At 43.3% G+C, this 24562-nt stretch overlaps 1 protein-coding gene across 9 annotated transcripts in view; it reads left to right on the plus strand.

Annotated features, from left to right (window-relative positions):
• Positions 1-24562, plus strand: part of AMBRA1 (autophagy and beclin 1 regulator 1) — a 138315-nt gene that overhangs the window by 14436 nt on the left and 99317 nt on the right. For 7 of the 9 annotated variants that reach the window (XR_011141457.1, XR_011141458.1, XM_068945801.1 and 4 more), the window contains exons 6-8: positions 256-322; positions 958-2417; positions 21344-21430. Coding sequence is in view for 7 of the 9 variants with exons in the window: in XM_068945801.1 (XP_068801902.1) it covers positions 256-322; positions 958-2417; positions 21344-21430 (1614 nt within the window). In the remaining 2 variants the exon portion in view is untranslated. The remainder of the gene's footprint in view (positions 1-255; positions 323-957; positions 2418-21343; positions 21431-24562) is intronic. The other 2 variants (XM_068945805.1, XM_068945804.1) reach the window with 1 other exon arrangement.

Consider the following 24562-nt stretch of genomic DNA (forward strand, 5'->3'; position numbering starts at 1 on the left):
TATTTGCTTCCAGCTCTTAACTTCTATTTAATATTGCTGTGGACTATAAAATAGCTGCAGTCTTCAGCTGGACAAGTATGTTGTCGTCTTGTTAGTGCATTAACTTTGATATCCTTTGGAAGCACAGATTGTAATGTAGTAATATCCTCCTTGCAAATATTTCATGTGGGACTTTGTTTCCTCCTGTGTCTAGCTTCCTGTGCCAAAGTGGAATGTGAACTGATGATTGATACTCTGGTTCTGGTTTTATTTCAGACTGGTACGATTTGATCCCTTGGGACACTACTTGCTCACAGCAATTGTTAACCCTTCCAACCAACAGGTAGGGATAATATCAGTATCTTTATTGACTGACTAATTGTAAGATCTTCTACGTATGTTAACCCTAGTCTGTTCCTAAGCAGCCTTGTGCTTTTTTGAAAACCTGAAGTCATTCAAGGCTGAGTTCTGTCTTGCTTTACTTGGTCACACGAATGTTCTCATATTACATGTATTACATAAACATGTGGTATGGATGCATAGGGCTATTGAAGAGCTCTCCTGAGTGCTCTTGCCTTGCCTTCTCCTTCTCCTTGTCATTAGTGGTGGGACAGATGCCTCACTGGCCGTCGTCTTTCTGTTGTGCTGTGACGTTCTGCTGAATGTATTACTCTTGAAGCTACATGACGTTAGCAGTGCCCCCCTCAAATGCTGATGCTTCTGTTGGTGTGACTAGTGTATTGTTGAAGCTCATTGGGTTGTAGGAAGAGGCTTTCTGGATCCATAAAAGGAACTGCTGTGAAGTAAAGAGTCAGCTGGCTTCCTGCAAGTCAAGGCCAGGCCTTTTTTCCTCCCTCTAGGGAGAGGCTTATCATATCCTTTCATCTGTTCTGGGATGGTAGCTGGCTTTCTTCTGTTTACTTGGAGGTATGGGATTTTGCTGTGAGGTGACTGAACTTTGATTGCTTCCTTTTGCAGAGTGATGAGGAAGTAGAAATCTCCGTGGACAGCACGGAGATGCCGCATTATCGCCAGCGTGCTATCCTACCGTCTCAGCCCGTGAGGCGCACGCCTCTCCTCCACAACTTCCTGCATATGTTGTCCTCCCGCTCCTCTGGCATACAGGTGGGAGAGCAAAACAGCGTGCAAGACTCTGCTACCCCATCCCCTCCACCACCTCCGCCACCACCACCTCCGCCTCCAGCCAGTGAGAACACGAGGGCATCTGCCTATAACAGGCTCCGGGAGCGTGTCAGCTACCCCACAGCAGAGTGCTGCCAGCACCTGGGGATGTTGTGCCTTTGCAGCCGATGCTCTAGTGCAAGACTTCCTTCTTCTCTCTTCCCACACCAGGAAAATGCACCCTCCACGTCTTCTGGGGCCACTGGCACCTCCTTCTCCTCTGTGCAGACAGAGCCTTATCAACCCCCAGAGCAGGCATCTGTGGCACAGGAGGAGCAGGGGATACTTAACAGGCCCTCTGCTTTCAGCACAGTTCAGAGCAGCACTGCTGGCAACACCCTGCGCAACCTTAGCCTGGGGCCCACACGACGGTCCCTCAGTGGGCCTTTGGCAGGCCACCAGTCCCGGTACCAGCAGTCTGCAAGAGAGATGGCTTCGGGCTTAGGTGGCTCTGACTGGTCTAGGACAGTGCTGAACATGAGTTCTCGGTCAGAGCTGGAAGCCATGCCTCCCCCTAGGACCAGTGCCTCGTCTGTGAGCTTGCTGTCTGTGCTGAGGCAGCAGGAGGGAAGTTCCCAGGCATCAGTCTATACCTCTGCTACAGAAGGGAGGGGCTTCCTAGCCCCAGGGGCTGAGGCGGACAGTGGTGGTAGCACTGGCCCAAGCAATCCGGCCAGCATCCGTAATGAGCTCCAATGTGATTTGAGGCGATTCTTCCTGGAATATGACCGGCTTCAGGAGTTAGATCAGGGGATTGGTGGGGAGCCCAGCCAGTCGCAACAGGCTCAAGAAATGCTCAACAACAACATTGAGCCTGATCGGCCTGGTCCCTCCCATCAGCAGACTCCACACAGCAGTGAAAACAATTCCAGTTTGTCCCGGGGTCACCTGAACCGCTGTCGCGCTTGTCATAACCTGCTGACCTTTAACAATGACACGCTGCGCTGGGAAAGAAGCACGCCTAGCTACACACCAGGGCAGGTCCAGAGTGCGTTTGAGGGTGTTCCTCCAAATGCCAGCCAGGTGCAGCCTGCAGAGAGAACCGAGGGCAGAGCTCCTGCCTCTAGCAGGCTGCAGCTGGGCAGCTCTTCCACCCCACAGGAGGAGAGGACCGTGGGAGTGGTCTTTAACCAGGAGACGGGGCACTGGGAAAGAGTTTACAGCCAGTCGGCTTCAAGCAGACCTGGGAATGTATCACAGGAGGCCTTAAACCAGGAAATGCCTGAGGAAAGCTCGGAGGAGGATTCACTCAGGAGGTAAGACGTATGTTCTGCCTTCCTCCCCCATTTGTTCTTAAACCTTTCCCCTTTGGTCTGAGTTTTTCAGTATTTTTCAGAGCTCAAAACCCTTTCTCATGTGGTCACGTGCTGTTTTATGTAGGTGAAAACAGAGCCGTTGCATTGATGTCTTTTAGAGTTGCCACTGTCATACTGCAGATGTGTGACACGCTACAGGCATACATCTGAAGGTATGTCTGAAGGCTCTAATGGCAGAGACCAGACCCCTTGTGAAAAGGAGACCTCTTATGGACAGTACAGACAGGCAAAAGGGCAGGCTCTGGTAGCAGTTCTCTGGGATGAAACTGTGCTCTTTGTAGTTCCCTGATGCTCCAGGATGTACTGCACTGCCCTTTATACTCCATGCAAAGAGTCTGCTGCACACTGAGAGCCTGTCCTGGGACTAGACGTGGAAAAATCAAGCAAGAATAATGAGGATTTCTTCCCGAGTGATGCGTCTTGTTGAGGATATAGTTGCGAAGATGGAAGAGTTAACAAACATTTCCTTGCTGTGGTAACATAGGGCAAGAAAAGCCAAAGCTCTCTGTCCAAGGGTTAGGAGTATGCTTTAGTTCAGAGCGCTTGATCAAACCCACGTGGTTTGCTTGCCCTTGACAGAGGTAAGTTTTGACAGTGGCTTCCATTCACCTGACTCTAAGGTGAGCTGTTTAGGAGCATGTTGATCACTGAAGACATTGGGCTCTGCTGTATTTAGCAATCTGATTCTTTTTAGCAAGATGATTCTTTTCTGAAGGGACTTTTTAAACTTTAAATATGTTATAGGAAATGGAATGAGCCAAACTATGCTTGCACCATGAAGGACTGACTCTGTGCTTTTACGTGGAAGTGTTTCTCCTGGCTTGTACTGATGGTTCAGCGACAGTGATGCTTTAGGGTCTCCCTGCTTGTTTTAGTTTAGCGTCCTCTCTATCAAGTGGGCTTGTCAGAGGAAAGCTCCAGCCCTGCTGTTTCTGGGAAATGGGTGCTTTGTGCTTTGGAAGAATGAAGTTTCCAGGTTGGTGCAAATGCAGCTAACTCAATGAGGTTTGTTCATAGGAGTGCCTGAGGAAGGGGAATTTTTTCCTTCTTCCTGCAGATAAGCTGATTATACTCAAGCTGGAACACTAGCTGCCTTTCTTGTTGCCTTAGTTGCATAGCAAATAAGTGGTGGTGGTCATGAAACTATTCAGCTGCTTCTAAATCCCTTTCCCAGTTTTTATAGTCTACCATAGTGAGAGTCTCAAGCTGATTACATGATAACTGCTTCTTTATTGGGCCTAAACTTACCTGCCATTAATTTAAATCAGATATTCTCTAAATCCCTCTTAAAGGATAGGGAGGTGAGAGGGAGCTGACAAATTTAGCTTTAAAATGACACTTGGGTAAGTCTCTCTCTCTTTTTTTTTTTTTTTTCCTTCTTCTTCTTTTTGAAATAGCTGTACATGCTTATAGTATCCCTGCTGTGTAGCTTGTTCTCTGGACCAGGTCCCTGTAGTGTCAGAAGTAATGAGGGGAAGTAACCTTTTTGTTCATCAGGCTTTTAGCACTTACTTGGATCGTAAGATGTGATGAGCTCTGGATATTAACTTCCAACTAGCTCTGTAGGAGCTGTATCATTTAAAAATGCCCTGAGGTATATGCCTTGGCAGTCCACTGCAGCTCGCAGGGGCTGGACTGGTTGCAGCCTAACAGCTGGAATCCTGTGACTAAATCTCTGGGTTACTTTGGCTGTTGCGGGTGGTGGTTGCTGCTGTTTGCTCAGTGGCTGTTAACATCTGTGCATGGTTAGTTGCCTGCTTGGTCACCTGTGCAAACAGATGCTTTTTGCTGAGATATATGAATTTGGAGCAAGTGGTCCAATGTGTGAGCCTCATTCCAGAGGAATTCCAATAATAAGAAACCTTCCGTGAAATCCTGTGGCAAATTTTGCCAAGAAGCTCATCTAGAGATGCTTATTTTCCCAGTGTCCTGCTTCTGTCATCAGACTTTCTTCAAGAACGGACATGGTAGGGGCTTCTGCTTCCCTTCTAACTGAAGTTATGGTAACTGTAGAATATGCGAGGTAAGGAGGCTGGAAGCAGTGAAGAATCTGGTATTAAATGCATGTGGCAATTTCTCTGGAGTGAAACTTCTTTTGTCTCCTTGTTAAACATATTGGTTGGACCTCTGGGGAACTTCATGAAATTTCTCCTTTAAAGCAATCCTTGATATGGGGCAGATAAATCCTGCAAGTACAATTTTTTGCCCTTCCCAAAGTAGCTGGTATATTTTTTTCCTTACGGAGCAATAACAAATCAGCAGGTACCCACCTACCTAATTTTTCCATAGAATGGATATCCTTGAGTCTATTCTCTTGCCTCTCAGACCTAGGGTGTGTTCCCACAGTGGGAAGTGCTGGCACCACTTCTGCACAGCAGAGTGCAAAATATGCATTAATTTCTATAGTTTCAGAAGTATGCGAAGATGGCAACTGAGAGTCATGAGGTGTATGCTGTGTAATGCTCCAAGTGTGGCGGGAAGGTGAGGCCTGCATGCCTGAGGGAACATGAGTGATGAGTGCATATGAACTTTCAGTCGATGTAATTTTGTGCCTGTGGACCTCAGTAGGTTAGGACTTCGTGTCAGAGTACATCCATGTATTTGCTTGTAACCACTATCTTATCTTCTGTGTTTCTTTCTCTCTCCATTAGATGTCCTCATTGGGCAGTCGAGCTCTGTATTCAAACACTAGCTGAAATACTTGGGATAAAAATTGCATCTGAAAACTGTTTGTATAGTCTCATTCACTGTTTGTGGGCAGGATCCATTCCTTGACCTGGCTTGCCTGGCTGAGGAGTAGCTTACTGGGAAGACGTTGCTGTAGAGGGTCAATTAAGTTAATAGGTAGTTTAATGAAGGTTGTTCCTCTTTGAATTCTGTTGATGCAACTCTGCCAGCTGGGTAGAGAGACAGTTCTGCTATTTCGGATGGTGCTGGGCTAATTATCTCAGGCTCATCACAAATGCACCAATAAGCATGTAATGAAGTTATTCCTGACTGACAGCTCTGGCACCTCTCTTAGTAGAATGTGTCACTGAGAACCTCGGCAGCACAGTAGTCTTGCACAGGAGTCATATTCAGCTTGGGCCAAAAGCAGCGCATGCGTTGAGTGATGTGCTTCTTGATGCTATTTCAGAGATGTAATACGAAGTGGGAAAGGGACACGGGAGGATTACGGTCTACCTTAAGCAGAAGTTGGTGAGATTGAGCTTTGGCTTTCCAGAGGTTCTCCAGGCTTTTCTCATTAATTCAAATACAGGGCTTTTTTTTTTTTTTTCCCCCGGTAGATCTTTTTGCCTCCCTTCTAACATCAAAGTGAAAAGAGTCTTAGAAATCCCTGAAGTTCTGTCATGTGAAATGCGCTGCATTAAATTGGTGAGAGAAGGTGTTGGCAAGATTTGGATGAAGGGAAGATAACTGAGCAACAGATGATAGCTGGTTTAATTTTTCTGTAGCTTCCTGGTAATTAAAAAATGGACTGAGAAAGCATTGTGTTAATACTATAATCCCAGTATGGGAAAAAGATGCTATAACTTTCAGCCATTGTTACTTTGTGAGCCAATTCAAATTTATAATGAAAAGTTATGAAGGGGATGAGAGCAGATCCTTCTAGTCAGCTCCTTGTTTGACAGTAGCTAGTGCCACCTTCTTAAAAAAGATGATATATAAAGCCCTAGCAGTGGTCTTTTATGAAATATATTTCAGCTCATCCATTAATGACAGAGACACAGTGCAATGCTGTCTAATGAAACTGATCCTGATCTTCACATGCCTCCAGTAATTCTTTGTCCGCTTTAACATGGTACCAGTGACTTCAACAGAACTCTTGTGGTATTTCAGAAAGACAAAAAACCTCTGTTGTTAAATCTAATGTTGGTTCAAGGTTCTGGCATGTCACCTTAGACCAAAATCTTTCTTGAATGGATGCAAGGAGCAAGTAGGGTCCTGTGTCTCCCTGTTAACACATTTCAAACCTTAACCTGTGAAACCACCCCTAGAAAGGGCAAAGAGAGGTACACAAAGTTAAAATTGTCCTTAAAACATTCAAGATTTAGTTATTCACAATGTATTAACTAAGGGGGAAATTTTGATAGTGGTTACCTGTTTATTTTGACTAGGGATTTAGATGGATTACTGTAAATGACAGATGAGCTTTATCCTTTTGCCAGGCAGGTTTGAATGCGTTCTGTGTTTCACGAGGAAAGGCTTTTCGTCGTCGGTGTTCTTTCATTAAGAAGTGTTGTTTGGCAGTTATCTCAGGCTTCTCTAACCAGTCCGTTGCACTTATCCTAGAGGACACGTTCTATAGGATATGGTCCGAGTAACTTCTATGCCTGTGTTGGAAAAACGTGTAATGTTTTTGCCCCGCTCGTTTATTTGGTTTGGTAAACGAGATAGGCTACTGAAGTTATCTGAAGAACTGTAAAGCCTTTCTAACTGTCCCAGATAATGGTTTTGCCACACAGGTAGGAATGTGTGTGGGGTGTGTGAGAGTTTGTATTGTCTAGGGGCATTTGCATAAACTGCTTCAATTTGTTTGTGAGCAGAGAAAAATGCAGAGTCCACAGTGCTGTGCAAATAGTTGAACGGCCTAAGCTGCGCAGCTGACTTGGAAGAACTGTTTTTTTTGACATGTTTTAGGCCCTTGGATGCAGCGTGTACTGATGACAAATGCAGGCAATGTTTTCTGGAACTTCATGTAATAGAGTCCAGGGTGAAATTTGTTTTTAACCTTGCTAGCTCTTGTCTGAAAATTGATGTCCTTCCTGCTTGTGTTCCTGTTACACAGTGTGAGCCCAGTATTCTTTTCTGAGCTAAGACTGCATGGCATTGGTGCCTAAATGAGAGAGTCACGAATAGGATTGCAAATGTGAACCAGTCATTAATGCTATATGCTGCTAGTGAGCTTGGTTGTGTTGTGTTTCCTTTAGAAAGGTATATATGCTTTACTTGTGGTTTCACTTCTGTCAGCCAGACTCAGATCTGTGTGTCTGGCTCTTGGCTGTGGTGTGGAGGCCTGAAGTACCACCAAGCACAGCAGTGTGGAAGCAGTGGTAGGTACCATTCTTACCTGCCTGGGTGGTACAGCAATTCTAGCTCATATCACACCTTTCTTCGTTCATGATGGCCTCCCTGGCAGCATGTAGCTCTCCATACATAGAACAGGTATGAAAAGAAACACCTAATTTGTTTCCCTTTGATTGTGTCTGAAACAAGTTTCTTTGAGCTTACTTCATTTCCATATTGCCTTGCTGCCACAAGGGGGTAATATTGCTTCTGCTTGTTGTTTTCCCTGTCTCCTAACAGAACTGAAAAGTTTCTGAATTATTATATAAAGAAAACAGTGTAGCTTGAAACTTTGTCTTTTCCCCTGGAGTCCTAAATTGTTTTTTTTGCTTAGGTACCATACAAGTTATTCCAGTATATGGGGAAAGGTATGAATGGGGATGCTGAAGGGGAATTGGCTCTGATACAGAGCACAAGCAAGGGAAGTAGCTTATTCTGTTTTTATAAGGGATGGAAACAGATAAGGAGATGGATCTCAAGGTGGAACTAGTATTTTGTTTTTCTGATGAAAGAACGTTCATGAGTTAAAGCTGTAAGAGACCTAGCCAACTTCACAGAATTCATCCCAACTCCTCGCTGCCTCTTAAGCCTTCTTATAGTCTTTGTAGTCTGTAAATGCAGACATAACTGCCTAAGGTTTTGTCTGCGTTTAAATGGTTGTCCGTCCCTTCCTTAGAAGACTTTCATAATATGTGACTTATTCACAGATGATTAGCAGATGTTGGCTGGAGTCTAACTGGTCACCTTTTACATGAGAGTGTGTTTATTTTCTAGTTCAAGTAAACCTTGAACTATTACCTAAACTTTTAGGCATGTCTGTGAGAAGGCTCTGGGTATGCTTTTGTTGTTGTGGGTAGGCGTGGCTTATTCATTGACCGTGAGGAGATGCTTCTTCCAGTCCTAAACTGTAGCTACAGTGTTGATTGGTCAAGCTCAGACCAGTCTATGGTTAAATTAGATTGACAGGATAGGAACGACCTCGCTCCTGACCAGCACAGATAAGTGATGTATACAAGACAGGAAAGAGTGTGGTCACTCTTGTTACTGAATTGCAGCTGGAGTCTGAGACTCTGATGGGAAGCTCCAGTTTGATTTAAATAACTATTCAGATCTCTGCTGATACTGGCCTCTAGTAGCTTTTTCACTGTGTAAAACACTGTCTGGATAGGTGCGTATCACTCATACCCTAGCCTTAAAAGCAAAAAAAGCCAGAACACTTCCCTGCCTACAGGGTGCAGAGTTGCCTACTAGGAGGCAGCTCTGAGACTGAAATTTACCCTCAAAATAGGTAAAGGTGGCCTAAGATGGAAAAGATGATGATCATGTTCCCTCCTTTACTTTTTGCAAGGAGGGAACTGAAGCACAAGGGGGTTGCCTTTCCTAAAGCTATGACATACATCTTGTGGTGGAGACAGAATGCATACCTAAAATATTCAGTCTTGTTTTGTGCTTTATTCCACAAAAACAGCATTGCTGTTGTTTTTTTTTCCTAACTGCTCACAATAATTATGACTTGCTCATTCTCATATTTAGTATCTATCGCAGCAGTGGCATGTGCTGAGTCCCCTGAAAAGGGGGAATTGAGCGGGAGGATGGCAGGCTAGCCCTGAGCTGTTGAGAAGAGACACAGCAGTATGGTGTTGGCTTCTCTGAATGCCAGTTGTCAGTGTGAATGCTTCCCATGCCAAACCTGAACTGACCTATCCCAGTAGTGGATATTGAGTGGATGTGTCGTTTCCCCTCTGCCTGCTCATTCAGACCGTGACTACTGGAAACTGGTTGCTAGGCTTGAGTTCTGGCACTTACATTTTGGGCCCAGCTTGTTTAAACTGATGGCGTGTAGACCTTGCCTTTCTGCTGTGATAACGTTCTTGTGTTGGATCCTTGTTGTGGTGCTGAGTGAGCAACAAAGTGCCTGGAAGACTCTTGATTGTATTAGACACAGAGTGATAGTCTTTGCACAGAGCATGGGGTGTGAGGACAGGAGACTTCAGAAAAGATGGACAAGGGAAAAAGATGGCTTTAGATCGGTTTTTAGATCTGTCTTCCATTAACTTCATCTTGTAGGTGCTGTGGAAAGATTTTTCTAACAAATCTTGTAGCCTTCATTTGTGATAAGGTAGTCTTGCAGAGGTTTATGCTGTGCTCTTTTCAAGCTTGAGAAGAAACTCTAAAGAGGCCTGTTATGATTCTTGAAAATGGTGGAGATAGAGATATGCAGTAGTATTTCAGTAGTGAGTGAAGAGCAATGGGGTAAATAGAAGTTATGAAGGGGTTTGCAAGCAAAGACAAGTGAGTGGTTCAGATTTGTGGTTGGGAGAAGGGGCTTAAGAGATAAGACTTTGGGGTAGGGGAGTGATTTCTGAAAATTTCAGCCTAGACACGCAGGAGTGAACAAAGACTTAATTTTTTGGTGTTGGACATAAAAATAAAGTGATAATCTGAAGTGAGGTGAGCACTTGGACATGATTATTAGGTATGCTGATGGGTGAGATATGTAGCTTTTGGACAAAGCTTGGATGTGGGGTTCTAGAAAAGGGCTAGTTTCTAGAAAAGGGTTGCAGGATGGAGCAATAGGTAAGATAGTGAAAATACCCTTTTATAATCAGGCTGAGGTAGAAATTTAAACTGTTTTAATTTTCTTGCTTGAACTGTCCCATAAGGTTCTAGAAGATGAAGTTGGACGAGATGAGATTAGTCTTAGGCTAGTATAATTTGTTTGGCCTTTTCAGAAAATGGAAAGTGAAAATGGGTTTCATCATGAAAATGTGACCACAGTCTGAAATGTGGGAGAGGTGATTGTCATATCTAAACAGTCAGTTGATGTCTATGTGAGCTCTCTGAGGTTATTACTGCTCCGCTTCAAGGTTTGTTTTTTTTCCAGATGGAGTATGCTGTTATCTGTGTGCAGGCAGGAGAGGCTGTTTACTGAAGAGTCAGAAGTTGGAGCTCTCCTGAGCAGCTCGTTGTTATGTAGAGGAGCAAGGGAAGGAGGTGCCTGCTGTAATACACAAAAAGGATTTCTTCCCTTTCCCCCACCCCTTACTCCTGCAACAGCTTGCTTGTAAGCTAAGCCGGTGTAAAAATTACTCTGCCTTCTCCAATACCTTTGTGGTATTTCCTCACTCAAACCACTTCCCTTCTCCGACCTCTTTTTCTGCATGGATTGGCTTCCACAATAGACTTCTGTTATGGCAGCATTCCTCCATCAGCTTCAATTGTGGCTGAAGGATTAAGTGCAGGCTCTTGAGACTATTTCTTGGAAAAAACAGATGTATTGGTGTCAGGCCTCTTATGGTTGGCAGGTGTGCCCTTTCCTTGATGGAGATCAAATTAGCAAATTGTAAAATGCTTCATATTTTTCCCGTTACCTCTTGAAATAAATGGTGAAGAACAGTGTTTGTGCTCTATATGTGGTACGGCTATTGAAATCCCAAGATTTGCAGGTGATATTTGGGGGCCAGAGTATTGTTTACAAACTCAGGTTGTCACTCTAATATTCAGCCTCACCTCCTTCCATACAAGACAAGGTCTCTATATGGTGTATGAGTAAAGCAGTGCTTTTTCAAACCTGTAGATACAAAACAACGGATAGCTGTGTCCTGGTAAATAGAGCAGGTGAGCTCACTTGTTTGGTATTCCAGGCCTAGCTACAAGGAGTTCACCTTTAAAAGAAACTGAAAAACTTTTTATCTACCATGTGCAGGTCTCAGTTTATAGAACTGTTCTGGGGCTTTGCTTATTGTTATCTGCTCCTACGTGGTAACAGGGGAACTTGTTGGAAAAGGGCTCCAGTGATGCTCCTTAATAAGGACCAAGAGATGCATGCTTCAAAACTTTCTCTACCTTTATAACTTCTTCTGAAAAGTAATGAGATCTAGGGTTTTTCTGAGGGAGGCTTATATGAAATTACCTTACAACAAAGATCTTAGTTAAACACATTAAAAGTTGGAAGACAACTGGATTCAAACAAATAACTGTGTGAAGATACCATAAAATAGATGGTCAATTCTCAGCTTTTCTACAGATGGGAGATGATGTGAATAGCTTCCATCTTTTGAAAGCTGTTCCTTTGTTAGGCTGTCTCCTATGCTGTCTGCAGGTGGCTTCTTTGGGGCCTTCTGGTCTAAGTGCTGCATCATGGACAGCATGTCCGGACAAGCTTGCTTGAGCTGGAACAGTTGCTGCTTTTTCCCTCGTTACTTATGTACATAGAGCTCATGCATTTGTGGTATTGTCTCTAGAGATGACTCTCAGTTTATGATTAACAGTGTTCTTGACATGCTTAAACTATCTAGCTGTGATTCCTAGACCTTGTTTTCCGATGGCTTCAGATGAGCTGCTGATTTGCCTTAAAACAATTTCTAAGTTGCTTTGGTTTTGTTTGTTTTTGTTTTTCTTTTGCCAAGAATGTAGTTATGGGCAGGGTCCCTCAGACCTTCTATTTCAGGCCCATGCACTCAACTAAAAGCTCTCAGTAGCTTTCTCAGATGTGGGGAGGAGCTGGAGATGCTGGCAGTATAATATGCCTTTTTTTATGCTAATGTAAGCCTTTAATCATTAGGTATGCAGTCACTTACATATAGTGTATGCATGCACTCATTTTTCACGCTCTTTATAAATGTGCACAGCATGGTGTGCCTGGGGACAAAGTGCCCTCCTGCAATTATTTGCTCCTTATTACAGAATCTGGGCTAGAGAATTTGCAGCAGAATGCACATTTACTCTCTGGGCCTGGAGCAAATGGAGGAAGAGGGACCTGTAATCTCAGTAATACAACTGTAACCAAAATAGTGATGACTCTAGATTTCTCCAGTTGAGCTGTTCTAGTCTGAATAGTTAATGCATTTTAAACATTTTCCACGTACATATTTAACTGATTGCGCCAAATGGCTGTTTGTGTGATGATGTAACTGAGCCCCCTCCCTTGCTTGTCTCGAGAAAGCACCTGCTGGAACTGAAGTCTGTGAACAGAGTTCATTATCTGCCGGGAAACTGACTCCTTTTTCTGCTTGAAATGCTTCAGCATCAAGTCCTTCCCCCTTTCTTCATGAAGTAGGGAAGCTGGAATAAGTGGCTAAACTGCCCTGCTGGTCGTCTGTTGACCTGCATCTTTTGATATTCCAGTCTGAACAACAGCATTTTAGAGGAAGTGATTGATGTGCAGTAGGACCTCTGTTTTCATGACTTTAGAAACCTACAGAGGTAACAGTATGCCTTCTGCCCCCTCAGGAAAGACACCTCCTCTTCGATTCCCTGTGGAGAAGCAGGAGCCACGTGTAATTATCCCAGAAGCTGATGCAGATTTGCCTGCGTGGGTAAGCAGAGATTTCTGCTGTCCACACAATCTGTGGTGTTGGGAACTCCCAGAACAAGAAGAACTTGAAGTATACATTATACGTATGGGAGCAGGTAGAAGAATAAAGCTGTCTGCAGGTTCAAGGAGTTCATAGTGTATTGGCTGTGTTATGGCCATGTTTTCAAGCCAGTTATCATAACCATGATCATTAGAAACCAATCCCCCCTAGCTGAATTTCTGATATAAACGCATGTTGCTAGGAGTCTAGGTTCAGGCATGCGATGTCTGTGAATTCAGCTTGCCTGAGGTGCCTGTTCTGTTCTGAGCACTGATGTAAAGCTGCTGCTGTAGAGCAAAATAGCGAGTTCAGTAGCCTGAGCTGGGGTTGGTTTACGTTTCCTCTTTCCCTATCCAGAGTCTTTCCCCTGCAGAATGAGAGTGCAAGATCTTTCATTGTCCTTTTCATCTTAGAGTTATTACCAAGCTAATCAATGCTGTCACAGCTGCTCTTGGCCCTTTTAATGTCTTCACAGATGTGTGCTTCCTCTTGCCTGTTGAACTAACCCATTAGTCATTCCCTGGGTGCTGTATGATGAAGATCTCTGCATAATGCTCACTCATTTGTTTTGATGCATGATTTTTGCCAACAGGTGAAGTAACAGAGTAAAAATTTAGCCTTGGGTCTACTCAGGGAATCTATCATCTTCCTCAGAGCTGCTGACCTTCCCTATGTTGAGCTCTTCTGAAGGTGGTACTTGGCCCCTGTGGCATCAGGTGGTAAATGGAGGTTGAAGTTTCTAGTCGGAGTGTAGAGGTGCAGTAATAGCACAGATCATCTTGTGGTATTACTTTCTACTTGAACTGAAGCTGGTAAAATTAAAAAAGTTAACCATGTTCTTGAAGATGTCTGTGTCCTTTCTCCCAATCAGGAGAACTCAAATCCAAACATTTTTGCTGTCTGAATTCTGACTTAATCCAAATACAAAGACTGGTTCTTCACTTCCTGTAACTGTGCTCCTTTCCCTGCACTCCTTCTCCCTGCTGTCCCCCTGCCCTCCTCCATACGGACTCTTTTCCATCCTGGCTGAAGACCTGATGTGTTGTCTATGTTCTGATGGTGAAGTCTTTAAAACTTGCTTTCGATAAGATTCTTGCACTGAATTAGTGAGGGGAGTAAAAAAAAAATATATATATAATATATGTGTGTATACATACACATATATGTATGTATATACATGTATAAATACACACACACACACATATATGTGTATATATAATTTTTTTTCTCTGTGAGTACTTCAGCCCTATAAACAATGTGTTCTCTTCCAGAGATCTAGATTTTGGTTCTCTGATCACTCCACAGCTTCACAGAATCACAAAGTGTTTGAGGTTGGAAGAGACCTCTGGACATCATCTAGTCCAACCCCCCTGCTCAAGCAAGGTCACGTAGAGCAGGTTGCCCAGGACTGCATCCAGATGGCTTTCAAATATCTCCAAGGATTGAGACTCCACAACCTTTCTAGGCAACCTGTTCCAGTGCTCAGTCACCTTCACAGTAAAAAAAAAAAAAAAAAAAAAAAAAAAAAAAAAGCTTTTTCTTATATTCAGACAGAGCTTTCTCTGTTTCAGTGTGTGCCCGTTGCCTCTTGTTTTGTTACTGGGCTCCACTGGGTCTGGTTCCATCATCTTTACACCCTCCCATCAGATATTTATACACACTGATAAGATCCCTCTGAGCCTTCTCTTCTCTAGACTACACAATCCCAACTCTCTCAACCTTTCCTCATAAGACAGATGGGGCAGCCCCTTAATCATCTTAGACCTTTGATGGCCTCACTCCAGTAGCTCCATATCTCTTTTGTACTGGGGTGCCCAGAGCTGGACCCAGCACTCAAGATGTGGCTTTACCAGTGCTGAGCAGAGAGGCAGGATCATCTCCCTTGACCTGCTCATAACACTCTTCTGAATGCAGCCTGGATGCTGTCTGTCTTCTTTGTCGCAAAGGTACTTTGCTGCCTCATGATCAGCTTTTTCGTTAGGAACCCCAAGTCCTCCTCTGCCAAACTGCTTTCCAGCTGGTCAGCTCCCAACCTGTGCTAGTACATAGGGTTGTTCCTCCCCAGGTGCAGGAATTTGCACTTTGCTTGATTGAACTTCATAAGGTTCCTCTCTGTCCGTTTCTCCAGCCTACGGAGGTCCCTCTGAATGGCAGCGCAGCCCTCTGGTGTATGAACCACTTCGGTTTTATATTGTCAGCACCTTCACCTGGGTAGGATGTCATCTTTGACACTGTTTCCACTTCACGATTAGCACAAACTCCTCAGAGACCAAAGCTTTCTACAAAGGCCGTGTTTGGAACATATTTAGGATCATGTATTGCATCATTGTTGTCACTGCTTTCCATACTTTTCTTAAAGAAAGAAAGCATTATTGTAAAAGCTGTCCTTTATGTAGCACAATTTAAAAACATGATCAAAAGGATGCCTGGCAGGGCTTGGATATTCATAAGAAAAGCAACCACCAATTTCAGTTTGTCATTGAGGATGAGGAATTTAAGGTGAAGATGTGAAAAAGATGGACGAGCTAACTTAAGGAGCTGCAAAAGTGTGTTAAGTTTTCATCAGTGCTGAAATTCTTAAGGATGAGGCTAGGCATCCATCTCTTGTAGATGGTTCCAATTGTCTTAGGAAAATTTTACCCTTATTGTATTACTGTTTCTGCCTGGGACCTGTTTTAATGCAGTCCTGATGCCAGACTCTTTGTGACTAACCATAACCATGCGAAAACTGAAATGGGCTAGAAATGTGTAGCAAAGAGATGTCAGAATAGATTCTGTTAAGGCTTTAATTTTGGGAGTCATCTTTTCGGGGAATCTTTAGAACTGCACGCTGATTGCTTCTTTATTTTAAGCTTGGATATGACACTGGTGATAGCTATAGTGCTTTACTGTTTGAAAAGAACTACAGAACTTTTATGAAAAATGAACCTATGGAAGAAAATGCCTGATGGTTTCTGCTTATGTGACTTCAGTTTACTCTTTGAAATTCTGCAACACAATGCAGAGATTTCTGGTGAAATAGTTTTTTTCCTATTCTTTTGAGAATGGAAAGTAAAAAACCCAAACCAGTGGTTTGGATTGGGTGACATTTTTGTTTAGTCTGTCTATTCAGAGTAGAACTGGTCTCCGGGAGCTAATTGGGCTTGTTAACAGTTAATAATTGGACTTGGATTTGAGAGAGGATAGCAGTGTTATTGAACAGCTGGAGAACGTTCAGCTGTCTTGGTGCTTCAGCTTTCTTGTTATCTTTATGTTAAATTTTGCCCCTTCATAAGGGGAAGATGACTGAATAGAGTCTAGTTTTATGCTGTCACTTTTATGTTTGTGTGTGGAACCATAGGAGCATATGCATAGGGACCAGGTTCCCTATGCATAGGGAACTGACTGCTAGCTGTAAATCGGAGGGTTGTAACACATAGTAGTGCAGTAGTGCACCTCCAGATGGGCAACAGGGGATGCAAAAGCCTTTTGAGAGAAGATGTGAAGACCTGGGAGGAAATTCACAGAAGCTGCCAGTGTTGTCAATATGCTTTAGCGTATTCATAGTCTGTCTGTGTCTCTCTGTCTCTCTCTCATCCTAAGGGTGTCCTGTAACTTGGACCGTGTTTCATTTTCCCCTTCACTAGTGATTTTTGCTGTTTGCAGACCCAGAGTACATGAGGGGAGTATAGGAAGGCTGTTCCATAGTTATTGATATCTGATAGGAAAGGAGTCTGTTGAGATCTCAATATAACGCTGCTAAACAGAGGCAATTTATATCTCCTTGTAGTAGTAATAATGCCCCTCCAACCCCACTTCCCAACCCCCCTCCTGCTATTTTAGCAAGCTGGGCCTGAAGCATCTCCCAGGGTGAACAGAATTAATCTTCTTCATGACAGCATTGACTGACAACCTGGAGGATGTTAATGTGTGATTTCCCCCCACCCCCCACCCCCCTGGTGAGCGGAGGAGGAGAGTGGAAATTGCAGTTTCTCTGTTAATTGTACTTTAGATGTCATTTGTGACAATTTCATACAGTCTAGACGGGGATAGTAGAGCACTTACTTCCACAGAGCCTAGTGTTAGCCTGTTATAGATCTGGGCAGTGAAAATGGTGGGGAGATGAGGAGAGAAAGAGGGTGCTGTAAGCTCCAGGAAGGATTCTGGTTTTGAGCATCATCTAATGAAACGTTTCAAAAGGAGGTGCAATCAAGCAAATTGTATTTCTGTTCTCTCTTTGCATGCTCCTCTGTCTGAAACTGTTAGACACGGCGGCTCGCACTTCCCTGTGTCAGAGCTGCTACTATTCCTCCATGGACTATCTTTTTCCCTCTTAACAGAATTGCTACAAACCTCAGCATGCACCTTGGTAGGATATCAGACTACCTTAAACTTTGGGCTTACTGAAAACAAATTGTCCTTGTCTTTTCTGAGACTTTAGGCAGGTTGGCAAAAGCTATGGATGTAGGATCTAAGACTCCTAAAGAATGCAACGTGTGAACAGCACCGAAAATGTCTTCCTATATCTTCCTTGGGGACAGTAGGTACTAGTGTCACAAATTAGATGCCTCATTGGTGGTTATAGCAGTGTATCTGTTATTGAACCCATTTGTCAGTACCGAATGCATTGAGATCTGCAACTCTGGCCTCAAGCCAGAATGAATTAGTTGAATTATAGATTTTATCTGCATCCCATACTCTGTTTTCAGTACAGATTTTGTATTAAGCTTGGGATCAGTAAGTACCGAGACGGTTTGTCCGGATCGCAAGAGATTGCATGTTGCCTTTTTGTTTTGTTTTTCCCCTTTTATACATTGATATCCAGCTGTTATTTGCTGTAATGGTCTGAGAGGGCACAGTTGCAGGATGATTAAGATTTGGCAGTCAGATGTAAAGTTGGCTGTAGCCTCTGGCAGTTACTCTTAACTGAGTTATCTTTGCCCATGTGATTTGCATGTAGACCTAGTGTATGGGTCATATGCTCCAGTATAACATAACCATGGAGGTGATTTTGATGTTGGCAGGCTTGGAACGCTCTAACTTGAAAGACCGTTTTGGCTGAGACCGTTCTGCTCCAACAAAGTAGTCTCAGAGTGGGTCCTATGGAGTGCTTAATGGAGTGCGTTTGTCAGTCTAACCCCAACAACCCAGTAACTCCTGTTCTTTCTAGGGAGCTTTTCTCATTAAGGAGGTGCTCTTAAAGCAGCAACAGTTCCTTTTGCTTCAGAGTGGAGTTGCAAGTTCAGGTAAAATCACAGGGCTTTGAGGCCTTTGTTTACCTGGATGACTGGCCGGTGAATGTCAGTCTGTTGCTCAGGCAGCTGCTGATTTGAAAGTGGCCAAAGAACCATGTAACGGTTTTCAGCCAAGATGCCAGGTACCTTGTAGAGCAGGGGCCTACAAGTGTTTATTTCAAGGGTCAGTTGGGGTGTAAAGTTGAAAAGTGTAGATTTCCTGAACTGTTCTTTCTGTTGGTTCAAGCCAAGCAGACTGCCTCCTGCCAGAGCTATAACAAGATACTCTGCATGCCTTGCTCCTGTACTCTTCCTCCTCCTCTTTTTCCATGCCCTTTTGGTGCTCTCTGCTTGGTGTACCTTTGAATTTCCATCAACTCAGCTGCTGACTGCTTTCTGAAGATGATCCCTCTAAATCAATGCTCTATTCAGGCAATTGTCAGCCTTCTCAGATGTGAGAGAAGTATGGGAGGAGAACACCTAGAGACGTCTTTCCAGCAGAGCCTGTGGGGCCATGCAGCTTGTACTAGTCATCTTCCTTTGTGGCTCTCTGACTTTGCTGTGTCCTTTAGTGGATAGAGCCTGGAGGGCTGGAAGGGAGAAGGGGGGATATGTATTGTATGAACACCAAGACTTTTGACAAAGATGATGAGTTTGACAATTATTTGTGTGCGTGCTTTATGAGGACAGCGTGGGTGTTGCAGGGAAATGGCATACTTGGGAAGAGGGACCGCACCATTAGTGTAGCGTGTAGGTTGCTCAGACCTGGCAAGGAGGCAACTGCTGTGTCTGCGGCTCTGGATTGACCTGATCCTGCCAGGATCTGCGTGCTGGGGGAACGTATTCTCCCAGGTTAATTCCGAAGGGGCTAACAGTGCTCAGAAATGCACAATCCGCAGGTGTAGGAGTGCTCCTAACACAGGCCAGGCAGAACCTGACTCCTGCACTCACCTTCTAAAACGGGCTACTAAGGGCCTGAATAAGAATTCACCAGGCCTGCTGGGACATGAGGCAGTGTTTCACGGGCCGAACTTGGTCTGTAGGGCACCGCTTGTTTTGCTGTGTGTTTGGGTCTGGCACAGAACAAAGAAACTGCCCTGTTTTTTGCTGGCTCGTTGAAGCATCGTTTGAAGAATAGGAAGCCACCAGTATGGACTTATTACTAAGCTGGTCTGAGTTATTGGAAGGGCCGCTCATGCAGTGATTAGGCAGGACTATGTTGAGTGAGGTGTCAGCCTCCGCACATCAAGGCTACTTGCAGACTGCTGTTTTTAGAGCGCTCTGTTATATAAGCAGCCCCAAAGAGCAGACTTTAAAGAAACGTTGGTTTTGCAATGCCCAGTCTCTGAACTCTGAGTCAGCAAGCTAGAAAGGGGCCAGATGACTGAATACACAGAATGTCAGTTCTACCTATTTTTAATCCCTTCTGGGGAGATGTGGATTAAAGCAGTTTATATATGGTGCAAGTGTTAGGTTATGAGACAGTGGCTCGAGGTATACTTCATAAAACTGTTCTGCTGTTTGTTCTGGATGAGCTGCTTTTGCATGTATCGACTTTTGTGCTTGGAGAGGGAGAGAGATCTGGGTATGCCAGGACTGAGGTGTGATGAGAGCTTTCTAGGGAGCCAAGGGATTCCTAATATCTAGCAGTGTTGAAGGTTAGTACTTTTGACTCAGTAACTTGAGGAATTAATTCATCTCAAAGTTTAGGAGATTTAATAACTGTTCCTGAATAAGACAAATGGTTGCCAAGCAACTTGCCAGAAAGGACAGGATTACTTACCTTCTGTAGAGTCCCAGCGCTTTGCGGTAAGCACTGACTCTCCGCATCTGACACATGCCTTTCCAAGTAACTGGGGCAATCTCTTGCTGTTTTCTGTATCCTACATTTATAATGCAGTGCAGAAGGAAAATTTTTATTCTTGGAAAGCAATGCTGAGTTGTCTTGAGATCCTGACTGTTTTTTTTTTTTTTGGGGGGGGGGGGGGGGAGGAATCTCTCATTTGCATTTCTACTATATTTGCCTGAAAAACATTCTGGTTGGGCTTGTGTTCAACATCTCCTTTCTCTTGTGATATTAAGACTTGCTGTCAAGAAATAGAAAGTTGGACATGGATTATATCTGGTCCACCTTTATTCTTCCTGTGTGTAGACTGATGTTTGCTGTCCTGCATAGCAAATGGTAACTGCAAATAAGGAATGTCAGGCTAAGACTAAACGATTCAAATCTCTCTCTCACCAATGTGTAGGGGGGGAATAGAACAGACATGCTGTTGGATCTCTGACTTTCAAGCATAACGATTTTTGTTTGAGTTGCAAAGACTGGAAACAAAATTTAGTAGGAGTGTCCAGGCGAAAAGGCTTGAAAGGGAACTCAGCAGCCTTATAAACTTTTGGTAGTTGATTTTTCCACTCTCTACACCCACCCCAACTCATCTCTCTTGTGAGTGTTAACGTAATGGCTGCAGCAGGCTTGAATGAGTCAGTCTTGAAACAATGCCATGCTCTGCTTTGTGACAAGAAGCTAGATAGAGGTGCATGTAGAAGCCAAGGTGGAGGATATGTTCCTGCTATATACTTTCATTCTGCTGCCTTTCGTGACTCAGACTTGCTTCTCACATATTCAAGCTGTCTGGGTGCATTTGCATACATTTACTTTTTGGGTAATTATTGGTATCTTTTCCTAGGGCAGATTAAGTTACAGAGGAACCAGACATTTTTGTGCCTAAAGTCCTCTTTTTCTGAGCTTTGAGACTAAGATTGGATATCTTGCTGTCAGTAAGCCATAAGCAGTGTCTGTAGAGTCCACACAGGGAGCAGTGTTTTTTTTTTTTCCCATGCTCCTTGGCCCATTGTCCATGTAGCTACTTTTGAGTTGGTAAGTATTTGACAGATGGCTAATACAGGAGTAGTTTTATGGACCTGACAAACTGGAATGGTTTGTCTCCAAAGAGAAGTAGCACCTGAAATTTTCTCTTGAAACTTGGAAACAGGTGTGGGACTACTCTACTTCCTTACCTGAGGTATTCTCTCTCATGTATAGCGAGAATGTTATGATTTGAATAGCTATGTGGCAAAACTCTTATGTCATCAATCAGTGGATAAATATATCATAGAGTTCTCTGCACCAGTGATAGAAATATTCTTAAGAGACTTCAAGAAAGTAGGGCATAATGGGAGGGCTGCTCCTGATTGATCTTTGACTTCGTCATTTGTTTCTCCTTTCTAGGAGGTTGCTGGAGTCTTCCCTCATTTCGTTATCTCGCTATGATGGAGCAGGGTCCCGGGAGCATCCAATCTACCCAGATCCAGCCAGGTAAGAAAAATGCTGTCCAAAGGCGCTTTAGTTTCGTAGACAAAAGCATTTCTTCTGTGTAACTCACTGAATCCTTTGGAAACGGTCCTAGTATTTGGCCTGTCTCCCTCTCTATGACTTGTCATGGAGGGAAGGGGCAATCCAAACAAGAAGATACTGTCAGATTTTGGAATGAATGGGGAAAAGAGGAAGAAATTGCTGTTGGAGTAAGTGCATAAGCATTCGTGAGATCATCTGGGATGGAGAACACTAGGTGGCAAGCAGGTGCAATAGTAGATGAGATGGGATCAGTAAGTTTTAAATCTTTTTTTCCAGAAAAACGAAGCAAAAAGAAATAGTTAATTTGGGAGTAGGAGAGAATGCAGTAAAGGTAGTTAGGAGTAGATGTAAGCAGACAACATGCTTAGAAAAATGGAGTGTCTTCCTAAATGTATCCATATGAGACAGCATAACCAAAGCGTTAAGTATACTTAACTAGGAACAAAATACTGACACTTACTTCTGAAGAATCATGAATCATTGACATGAGACATATAAACAACTGTAGTGCTGCTTAATCCCCAGAAGAGGTGGGAGTGTTTCACAGGACCAGAAAAAGCAAACATGGTAGAGTTATCAAAAATGGAAAGGAGTGATCTTTGCAGTTACCACTTAGTGTATTAAGAAAGCAACAGATGGGATAATGTGACCCATAGACCCTGTCAGAAGAGATAATAGAATCATGAGCAGTAAGGAACGTTGGAAACTCTGAAAGACTAAATTGTGACAAATATGCTCTCTTAGTTGGATTTAGCAAAGCTGTGAATGAGGAAAATTCAGTAGGTGTAAAATGCATCTGATTTAGCCTCTTAAGGAACCTCTGACATAGTTGCTTGGGTTGAAGGCTGCTGGAAGTTATCATAAAGGGGTTTGCAGGAATAGCATTGTATGAAAGTTAAGTATCTATGTTGCTGTAGAAGGCTGTTTTCCCCCCACCCGTGTCTTCCAGATCATTAATGACAAAATCTGCATTTTGGTATAGACAGTACTGTAAGCAGAAGCTCTGAAATAAGAGGTTATGTCGTGAACAGCCCACACAGTGTAGTTATGCTTGTAAATAACTCCTTGCTAACTATCTTCACGTAGATAAACCCCTGTAGAGGTGAAACCTTATATTAGGCTTTTTTCCATTTATCACAATGAAGGTTGCTCTAGAAAGATAATTCAAAGCTCAGGAGTGGTATAAATAGAACTGTTGGTCTGTAGGAGGTGCAAGTAAGTTGAGGTGTCCTACCCTCTACATAAGGTCACTGGAAGATGTACCTAGGTTACCGCAGGTTTTGGGAATGGAGTGTCAGAACAATGTTGATAGAAGTAGAAGCTTTCTAGATGGCAGTTGATTAAATGACAGGTAGAGGGATTGATTTACCTGGAGAGATGGAAGTGAAATTTTACAAATATTTTTAATTAAAAGAAATTATGACATTCAGTTCAACTTATGAAAGCCAAGAGCTGTTAAATGTCTGGAAGCAGACCATTCCTTATTTTCTGGAATGCCTAATCCAAAGAAGGCAGACTTTTTCAGCAAAGATAGAGAGCTGACGCTGTTCTCACAAGGAGCTGCATTTTAAAAAGGAGCAAAGAGGGAGGGCCTGCCTGGCTTACTGATTTCCCGCCCCCCTCCCCCCAAATCAGATTGCTCCCATGATGAGCCTCAATAATGTATATGAAGAGGGAGCGCTGGTGAGACGTTTCCTAGCGTAAGGAGCGTTGTCAGAAGTATTTTTCTGCTTGTAGCAATTTTTGAACTGAGATAGCACTCTTCATGTGGAAGTTCAGCATTTTTATAGGTTGTGGTTGAAATTATAGCAGCTTGAGTATATAAAAAGCTTTGGAAGAAAAGGCCAGTGTTGAATCCTTCTCTAAGGGATTTAGTTTGTTCCGTTAAGTGTCACTCTGTCCTTTTCAGAAGATGAGATGCATAGATCTAGCAGCATGAGCTGGAAGTTTGAGTGGGGTAAGATCAGTGTTCCTCTATAAATCTTACTGGTGTGCTAGGCTAGTAGGATCTTTTTAATTGTCCCTTGACCTCACTAGAAATTGGGGATGTGATTTTAAAAAAAAAGTTACTGCGCTTTGAGTTTCTTGTAGCATCAAAGTTTGTAGCAGGAAAGTTAAGGCTTCCAGATGTCCTTAAATAACAAAGTGGAAAAAGTGAAACAAAAGTGAAATAAACATACATATATCTTTAAGACCAAGCTGTTCCCAATGGAATTGTTTAGAACTCCGTGTATGTGCAGAAGAACTTAAGTGTTTGTTTTATTTTTTTTAAATTTTTATGCTGTATCTACTGCTTCTGAGGAGTGATGCTTTATTTGAATAACTTAGGTCAGGAATGAGGCAGGGAGAACACTTTTTAAGTTTCCTCAGATTTGGAAGGAATAGTCTGATGCAGACTGCTGCAGTCTTTCTCAGTGGCCTCGCTGAACTTCTCTAAGGTCAACTTGGCCGTTACATCATTCTCCATAGTTTCCACACTTAAGCTCAGAAAACTGAAGTTGCAAAGGAATTTACCCTCCAAGTAGAGCTGACATTAAAGAATGCCCTATGCTAATACATTTTAAAATAGTGATATTCGGAAACATGCTCCCAGACTACATCTATAAAGTAATACAAGTTTAGAGTGTTTAGTAGATGAGTGTCTAGGAATATCTAAGGAGCTAGAGAGTTGATATGAAAGAGACCCTCAGGCTTGCAATTTGGCAGGCTTGTGTGTTGTCAGTGAGTTGAAGGCTTAAGTGGAAAGGAAGTGACTAAAAGTAGGTGTCCATTACCAGCTTTGCCTTCAGCTCAGGGACTGGTGATATGTATGCTTCTGTAGCAATCAACAAGAAAATTAATAGCACCAATCACATAACCACTTTAAAATGTGTCTGCTGGCTGGGAAACATTTAAAGATGTGAGTTGTAGTAATGGCAGTGAACAGCCTCGTCATCGGCATCAAGGCAGAGTTTGAGTGGTGTCACTACTTCTGAAATGCTAGGAAGTTTGGGGGTTTGCAGAGCAGTATCTTGCTCTTGGGATGCAGATGTGCCAGTCCTTGTTATGGCTGTTGTGGGAAGCTGGGTCCAGACCTCCTCCAGCTCATGTTTT

The sequence above is a fragment of the Struthio camelus genome, chromosome 5, assembly GCF_040807025.1.
Source record: "Struthio camelus isolate bStrCam1 chromosome 5, bStrCam1.hap1, whole genome shotgun sequence".
NCBI classification, from domain to species: domain Eukaryota; kingdom Metazoa; phylum Chordata; class Aves; order Struthioniformes; family Struthionidae; genus Struthio; species Struthio camelus.